Raw genomic sequence first — 7,854 nt, forward strand, 5'->3', positions numbered from 1 at the left:
CGCGGGCAGGACTGCAGACACACAGGGGATGCATCAGGTTTATTCTCAGCTCATGGAGCAAGGATCCATTCCTTCACATCGGGGCTGGCAGGATCCCAAGGGCTGGCGGGGATGCAAGGGTGGCCAGGGCGTGCTGGGCGTCCCCCCTGCCCGCTCTGCGCAGGGCAGCCCTGTCCAGCAGGAAGGATTGAGATGGGTGGCTTTCTCCTGGCCGCATCCCAGTGTCCCCACCATGTCCCCAGCTCCCTGTGCCTTCCCAGTGCGGATCCCTCACAACCAGCCGTTGGCGCTGAAGGTGCCCCTCAGCTCCTCAACCTGGGGGGGGCTCAGCGGGGCCAGGGGTGGACGGCAGGGACCCCCGTAGTAGCCGAACCACTCCATGGCCTTCTTCAGCCCCGGGATCCCAAACCGGCGGGTGACCTGCGAGAAGGAGGGCATGGGGGGGGCTTGCTGGCTCCCGTGGGACGGGGTGGCATGTTCCGTGGGCTCCTGCATTGGCCCCATGTGGGGCTGCAGGGCTGGGCAGGGTGCGGGGTGGCTGCAGACCCCCATGAAGAGCCCACCATGGGGTGAGGGCACAGAGCATGGCCATGGGCTCTTTGTGGCAGGGATGTGCCACCCTGCAGTGCAGTGGGTGCCCTGGGGAGGAGCAGCTCTTCCCCACATCACTGCCTATAAATAGCTGGGGGTCAGGCAGGTGCCTGCTGCCAGTGGACACACTGTTCCTGGCACGGCAAAGCTGGCATTTCCCACCCCACTGCCTCCAGCCTGGCTCGGCTCGCCAGCCAGGCGCTGTGCCGTTCTGTCCCCCCTGGACCACTGCTCCACCCCCCGCAGCCCCAGGGACCTCCATCCTTTGCTGCGCCCCCCCCCAAGCTCTGCCATGGCCCAGCACCCCAACCCCTCAGCATCCCTCTCACCGCCACGTTGGGCTCGATGAGCCGGTGCTGCAGGTCACGGGCCTCCTGCCAGTGGCCCCCACGGCACAGGCGGTCCAGCTGGCACAGCGGGGCCCCCAGGACGTTGGCGAGGGCACAGACACCCCCAGAGGCACCTGGAGACAGCGGGGCACGTTGGCAGCCAGCTCGGCACGCTGTGTCCAGCCAGCACCTCCCAGACATCACTGCCTCTCATCTGCCTCCCCCTGCCCGGCTGCCAGTGTCCCCCAGCGCAGCACTGGGCCACACAGGGACTGCAACACCTACCCAGGGCGTAGCTTGCCAGCAAGAAGCCGGCCGATCCCGCCAGCACCTGGAAATCCTCCTGCCGTGTCTTGTGGACCATCAGCCCCATGCGGGTGACCTGGGGAGAGAGACGCTGTGCCCCAGGGTGGGCATCACCCCGTCCCCCCCATGGGTCTCATGCGGCATCCCTGGGGCCCGGGGAAGGGCTGCAGGTGCCAGCTCCTCTGTTCCCAGCTTGGGGCCAGGTTTGGTGGCAGGCAGCCCCAGGAAAGCCTTGCCCAACTCACATCCCCACCGCTGTCCTTGATCCCAATGATGTTGGGGTGCTGAGCCAGGGTGAGGACAGCCTCCAGGGGCAGGTCCAGGCTGGTGTTGGCAGGGACACTGTAGAGCACCACAGGGATGGGGGATGCGTCGGCGACCTGTGTGACACCGGTCAGAGCTCAGCAGCTGGGGTGGGTTGGAGATGTGCGAGATGTGCTCCCCATCCCGCTGCCGCAGCCAGGGCTGCCGGTGGGCACCAGGCATGGCTCACCTGTGTGTAGTGCTGGACCAGGGCAGCACTGGTCATGGCCCCCCGGTAGTAGCAGGGTGTCACGACCAGCGCCACATCAGCCCCCGCCTCTGCCATGCTGACCGTCAGCTCGATGGTGGCCTGGGTGGCTGGGGAGGAGGCAGAAGCATGAGGGAAGCCCCAGGTGGGACACATGCCCCCCATGCTGCCCGCGCAGGCACTCACATTCGCAGCCCGAGCCGGCCAGCAGCAGGCGGTCCCTGGGCAGAGACCGGCGCACGCAGTTCACCACCTCCAGCCGCTCGCGGGGTGCCAGGTAGGGGTACTCCCCGTTGGAGCCCAGCACCACCATCCCTGAAACACAAGCGTGGGGTGGGCAGTGCCTGGGCACAGGAGCAGTGTGCCCATGGGGTGGCCGTCCCTGCCCTCTCTGCACCCCACTTTTGAGTGGGCACCAAGCACTCAGAGCAGGCTAATGCCCATGTCCAGTAGCCCCCTTGGGCCAGGAGGCTCCCACAGGTGCCCTGCAAATCCCTGGGCACCCTGACAAAGGGTACATGTTGGTATGTGTCCCCCAGATCGCAGCGCCCACCCTCACTGCCCTGAGCACCAGCGGTGCCATCCCAGACCCAGGCACCCTCTTGCATGCCATGCATGCCCCCCGTGGGCTGAGCACACCGCCTGTGCACCCCCATCCCCAGAAACCACACCCCACAGCACTGCCAGCGAGGGATTTAATGGTGCCCGCAGCCAGGCTGCGCCACCCTGTCCCTGTCTGGGACACACAGACCCCTTCCTTGGGACCCTGCCAGCGCCAGGGGCACAGATGGGCCAGCTCCAGCCCAGTGCTGCCGGGCTCTGCTGTGGCATCCAGGGCTCCAGGGTGCCAGGAGTGTTGGGTGTCCCCATCATCCTCCCTCCCTTCCTTGCCCCTGGGAACCCAGACAGGGCTCTGCAGGCTACAGTGTGCCCTCTCCTGTCCCTGTCCCTGCAGCCAGGCAAGCACACCTATGGGGCAGAGAGTATGTTCAAGCCTGTAGCTATGTGTGGAGGATATTTGCAAGGGAGTGTGCATGCAAGCACACACTGGAGTGTGGTGGGGGTGTGCAAGGACACACGCGTGTGCCTGGGCATTTGCCCTGTGAAGAGCCCCAGGTGTGGCACCAGAGAGGCTGAGCACCCTTGGGAAGCCAGCAGGCTGCCTGCCCGCTGCCACACAGCCCCAGTGGTGGGCAGGGGTCTGGCAGGAGCCCGCATAGAGAGGGGCAGCAGGCAGCACTTACCTCGGAAGGGGATGCTGGCGTAGCGGCGCAGGTTCCCCTCCAGCTGGGCATAGTCCACCTCTTGCGTGGGTGAGAAGGGGGTGGCGAGGGGTGGGAAGATGCCCCCGAGGTTGAGCGAGTGCCCTGGTCCCGAGGGGGTGCTGAGCCCCCGGTGCTGCCGGGGGGCCGCCCGGCACAGAGCCGCCAGGGTGAGCCGGAGGGGTGAGGCGAGGAGGGTGCTGAGCACCACCATGGTGGCCGGGTGCTGCTGCCGAGGGGCTGTTAATGTTTGATGAGGCACGTGAGGGACTGCGACCCGGCTGGGCAGACGATGTGGGGGGTGGTACTGGATGAGCTTGGGGTGCTCTCTCCCCTCCAGGAACTGGCCACAGGGGCTCAGCACTCCTCTGGGTGAGCCCTGGCCGCCCCAGCTGTGCTTTCCCTTCTGCTTGCCAGCCCTGGCAGACGTCCCTCTGCCACTCACAAGGCCGGGCTGCAGGGCGAGGGAGGGACCAGGAGTCCCAGGGCTATGGGCAGGGTTCACCTGCTCTGGGTGTTGGTGTAGGGTCTCCTGTAAACGGGCGAGCGGGAGCATTTCTGAGGAGGGAGCAATGGGCGCTGCGCTCAGCAGAAGGGGCTGCCGTGTCCCCCCAGGGATGGCTCCAGCAGGAAAGGCAGGAGAACAAGCAGCCATCCAGGCCCGCAGAGTGGCTGCCCAGCAGGGGTACGACTGCTGCTCTCCGGTGCAACCCCAGCCTCCAGCACAGCATGGACCTGGGCTGAGCTGCCCTAGGTGTAGTTTTCCTCCCTGAGCTTGCACAGGTGGGACTTTGAAGCACTGCGAGCAACCAGGGCACCCCTCAGTGAGGAGTCTCGCCCTTCAACCACTCATGTCCCGGACCCATGGTGTCACTGACACTCGCATCCCTGTGCTAGGAGGCAGGGAATGTCTGTGCTGCTGGCTAACTCATCTCCCCCAGCACCATCGCAGGCTACCCAGCCCCGCAGCCCCCTGGAGCCAAACACTGCTCTTTGATAGCTTTTATTGACATGGAAAAGTCTCGGCTGGATCCCACTCCTTGGAGCCGAGTCCAGTCCCTGGTCCCCGCCTGGCACCATCATGCAGGGACCTCCATCTCCCTCTGTGGCTGCTCCTTGGTCTCCAGTGCCTGGCGCGTGTCCACCTGCCACTGCTGCACCAGGTCCGTCGGGGTCTTGCCAGCCTGCAAGAGCAGGCAGAGAGGGGCTGGGACCGGGGTGGTGTGACATGATGGGGCAGCAAATGGCCCCTGTGCTGGCCCCGCCATTCACCTGGTTCTTGGCCATCATGTCGGCCCCATGCAGGATCAACATTTTGATGATCTTATAGCGGCTGAGCCGTGTGGCGTCATGCAGCGCCGTGTCGCCTTCCTGCGAGAGACACAGCCTGGCTGGGAACAGGGAACCCCTACCTGTCCCCAGCACCACTCCCCAGCTGGGAAGCCCACCTTCCCATGGGGACAAGAGGGACAGTGCCCACCCCAGCCCTGGCTGCAACTGCTGGCACCCCAGGGCAGGGACGTGACCCGCTGTGGGTGCTGGAAGCCCCCAGAGGAGTCAGCCAGGGGAGGGGCGATCGATGTTGCCCTCCCAGTGCTGTCTGCGTGGCCGTGGCACTCACCCTGTCTGGGGAGTTGATGTCCACCCCACAGTGGATGAGGTGCTCCACGATGTCAGGGTGCCCGGTCCGGGTTGCCACATGGAGCGGGGTGCTGAGCAGCTTTGAGGGAGAGGAGATGGACACCAGAGGGAATCAACACTCACCCCTGCTAACCCAATGCAGGGCCAGCCCTGGCTCCCCAGGGCATTCCTGTGCCCCTGGCACAGCCCTGTGTCCCTAGGCTCTGCCCTGCACACCTTGTCCTTCAGGTTGAGGTCTGCTCCACGGTCCTGCAGCAGCTTGACAGCATCCAGGTGCCCTCCCCGGCAGGCCCAGTGCACAGCGGTGCAGTCCAGCTGTGTGCACAAAGCCGCGTCACTGCAGGGGACACCCCCACCCCACGTCCATTCCCCATCCCAACTGGTGCCTGTGCCCAGTCTGAGCCGGCAAAGCCCTGCCGGCGGCCACCTCAGCAGTGGGGACAGCACTGCTTCGCTGCAGGAACCCCAACACTGCTGTTGCTCCAGCTGTGCCATGCCCAGAGGCTCGGGCTGGCATGGAGCCGGGGGCAGGATCTGGCCTCACCCGGTCCCTGAAGTCGACAGTGGCCCCACTGTCCAGCAGCTTCTGCAGGATGTCCACGTGTCCCTCCAGCGAGGAGCGGTGCAGGGCCGTGCGGTGGAACTGGGGGATGAGGCGCCTTGTTGGTGGCCGGATCCATTCCCCCTTCCCAGCCTGGCTGTATCCTGTCCCGCGAGGGCCATCCAACACCAGCGGGCAGAGGCAGGTGGGGGACAGCACACAGCCGTGGGGGACTCTACCTCATCACATGTGTCGGGGGGGCCACCATCCGCCAGAAACTTCTCGATGATGTGCATCTTGCCCTGGACGGCGGCTCGCAGGAAAGTCTCTGGCTCCACAGGACCCTCCTGGTGGTGGGACAGGCTCAGGGCTGGGGCATCGCAGGGGTGCAGGAGAGGGGACGACACAGGGGTCCCCTGCCCTGCTTCTCCAGGGAGCTCCCCAGCTGGTAGGGTGACCCAGGGGCTGGCCCGTGGGGGCTCCAGCCTCTGTCCCAGCAGCCCCCCTCCTGCACCCCAGGACCCCCTGACATACAATCTCCAGAGGCTCAGGTGGTGCGGGGGGCTCGGGGGTGGCCGCCCGTTCCTCCCGGCGCTGCCGGCGCTGCTTGCGGAGCTCAATGAGGCGCTGGATGCTCCCCACATCAATGATCTCCCGCCGCAGGTCCACCGAGCTCTTCCGCACCCGCTCCTGGCCCTGCGGGGGACATGCAGCACTCCATTTGCCTTCTCTGTGCCCAGCCAACCCCCCCGGCCCCCCTGCGCCCCGACCCCCCCTCACCTTGACAGCCTCAAGACCCCGATTCCTGGGACCACGGTGTTTCTCCTCCTCCAGCTCAGGCGTGCTCATCCGCTCCACGGCCAGCGGCTCCCGTGCGCCATCCCCTTTGAGTCGCTGCATGGGCACGGCGGGGCTGCATCGTCCCAGCTGGGCACAGAGCAGCCCCACCACCTCTGTCCCCAGCCCACTGGTAGAGGTGGCTCTGGGGACAGCTCACAGCTCACTGCTGAGGTCTGCGAGATGCCCAACAGCCCTTGGGCTTGCACTTGCCCACCTGCCCTATTTGGCAAGCTGGGCACCTGCCTGCTGCTCAGCTCTGCCTCGGGCAAGAGCTCATGGGTTGGGAACCTGATGCCCCTGAGAGCCCTTGGCCACTTAGCTGCATCCCCCAGGATAGCAGGGTTGGTGCCAGCATCCTCACATCTGAGTCCCTAAGGATGGACACAGCGCCAGGGAGGTCCCCGCTGCAGCCCGGACAGGTTGCCCTGCTCTACAGACCCACCTTCTCCTCTTCCTCCTCCTCTGCCAGCTTCTGCTCGATGAGCTCCTTGGCCCGTTGTACATCCAGCTCCATGTCTGCCCGCGGTGCACAGCCCCGTGCAGGATGCAGCCTCTCCTCCCCACCACCACTGTCAGGGAGCACCCAGCCCTGGCTCCCGGCGCTGGCGACGGCTCCGCTGGCCGTGGGGCTTTATGCTGCCGGCCCCTCCGTCCGGCAGCCCAAGGGCACCAACAGCTGTGGCTGCTCCACATGACTGGGGCAGCTTTGCCATGAGCTCACCCTCCTGCTTTCTGGTGGCCCTGGCTCATCTCCACGGCCCTGCACCCTCTTAAAGAGACCCATGGCTCCCCCCCAAGGCTTGCCCAGGACCCCTGTGTTCGGCACAGGGAGCTGGAATGCCCACAGCAGCCAGTCCAGAGAAGCCTGATGGAGTGGGGACGCAGTATGGGGTCAGCCCATGGGTCCTGTGCCACGCACCCTGGGTGGCTGGGATGCTCTCCATGGCTCCCGTCACCCCATCCCCGTGCGATCAGATGCTGCAACACCCGCTAGCATCACCCGTGGCTCCCTGACACCTGGGTGGTGGGGGGGGTTGTGTTGCTGCCCACCATGAAGGGAGGCGATGGGGCCCCCCAAACCTCTCAGCCAGCGGCAGATAGCACGTGATGCCAGGAGCCGTGGCCCCTCCACGCCACTTTGGAGGATGACCTCAGGTGCGGAGCATCCCCAGCAGCCCTGCCAGGGTTCCAGTGGCTGCCTGGCCTCCCCCGCCGCACACAGGCAGCCTGCCTGGCCTCACGAGGGGCCGGAGGGCAGAGACAGCAGCTATTCCCGGCAGCAGGACGTCGTTCAGCCCCCCTGGGCTTTGCTCTCCCCCTTTGTAAGATGAGGCCGGTACTTCCCTGTGCCGGGACAGTTAATGCGCTGGGCACCGGCTGCCGGCACAGGACCTGGGGGGAGGACAGATGGTGACACGCCACCGTCACGCTCCAGGACAGTTCCCAGCAACACCCTTGGGTGCCCTGTCCCACTGGTGCCACAGCCTCCATCTGTGGAAAGGCGCTGTTTTCACCCAGACAGGCAATGGCAGCTGCAAAGGTGGTCTTGGGACCATCCCTCTATGTAGACTGTCCCGTCTGGCCCCAGGTCAGGCACAGGCTGAAACCTCCAGAGGGGAGCACTGGGAAAGGCAGGCGGTGGCCCCACGCCAGCGAGCAGGCAGGATTGCAATGGGATGACGCCAGCAGCGCTGGGGAAGGGTCCAGGCAGGGGAAAGAGCCGGGGATGGGGGGATAGGGTCAGGGTGACACCAGACTCTCCCCGGCCACCCTGTGCTCATCCTGACATGGGAGCAGATGTAGGACAGGCACAGGGACCTCCTGTGGCTGCGG

At 66.0% G+C, this 7,854-nt stretch overlaps 2 protein-coding genes across 2 annotated transcripts; both read right to left on the minus strand.

The window, feature by feature from the left end:
- Positions 1 to 13: 13 nt before the first annotated feature.
- HOGA1 (4-hydroxy-2-oxoglutarate aldolase 1) lies at positions 14 to 3,325 on the minus strand. The gene is made up of 7 exons (XM_074590960.1): positions 2,982 to 3,325; positions 1,924 to 2,052; positions 1,720 to 1,847; positions 1,472 to 1,606; positions 1,206 to 1,302; positions 921 to 1,054; positions 14 to 420 (listed from the first exon to the last, which is right to left on the minus strand). Exons 1-7 carry the CDS (start codon positions 3,211 to 3,213, stop codon positions 271 to 273), a joined length of 1,005 nt encoding a protein of 334 aa, XP_074447061.1. The 5' UTR covers positions 3,214 to 3,325; the 3' UTR covers positions 14 to 270.
- A 661-nt stretch (positions 3,326 to 3,986) lies between these two features.
- ANKRD2 (ankyrin repeat domain 2) lies at positions 3,987 to 6,651 on the minus strand. Its single transcript, XM_074590169.1, has 9 exons — positions 6,464 to 6,651; positions 5,962 to 6,075; positions 5,716 to 5,877; positions 5,421 to 5,528; positions 5,185 to 5,283; positions 4,857 to 4,955; positions 4,621 to 4,719; positions 4,272 to 4,370; positions 3,987 to 4,183 (listed from the first exon to the last, which is right to left on the minus strand). Exons 1-9 carry the CDS (start codon positions 6,533 to 6,535, stop codon positions 4,079 to 4,081), a joined length of 957 nt encoding a protein of 318 aa, XP_074446270.1. The 5' UTR covers positions 6,536 to 6,651; the 3' UTR covers positions 3,987 to 4,078.
- Between the last annotated feature and the right edge of the window lie 1,203 nt (positions 6,652 to 7,854).

The sequence above is a fragment of the Larus michahellis genome, chromosome 6 (assembly GCF_964199755.1).
Source record: "Larus michahellis chromosome 6, bLarMic1.1, whole genome shotgun sequence".
Taxonomy (NCBI): Eukaryota; Metazoa; Chordata; class Aves; order Charadriiformes; family Laridae; genus Larus; species Larus michahellis.

Bases quoted from the DNA above. Each gene is read 5' to 3' on its own strand.
- ANKRD2 (XM_074590169.1), bottom strand. From the start codon at position 6,535: ATGGAGCTGGATGTACAACGGGCCAAGGAGCTCATCGAGCAGAAGCTG. The intron at 4,720-4,856 runs GTGTGCAGGGCA...TCTCCCTCAAAG, and splicing joins ACCTCAACCTGAAGGACAAG to CTGCTCAGCACCCCGCTCCA. The intron at 4,371-4,620 runs GTGAGTGCCACG...TGTCTCTCGCAG, and splicing joins ACATCAACTCCCCAGACAGG to GAAGGCGACACGGCGCTGCA.
- HOGA1 (XM_074590960.1), bottom strand. From the start codon at position 3,213: ATGGTGGTGCTCAGCACCCTCCTCGCCTCACCCCTCCGGCTCACCCTG. The intron at 1,303-1,471 runs GTGAGTTGGGCA...CTCTCTCCCCAG, and splicing joins TCAAGGACAGCGGTGGGGAT to GTCACCCGCATGGGGCTGAT. The intron at 421-920 runs GTGAGAGGGATG...TCCTTCTCGCAG, and splicing joins TCATCGAGCCCAACGTGGCG to GTCACCCGCCGGTTTGGGAT.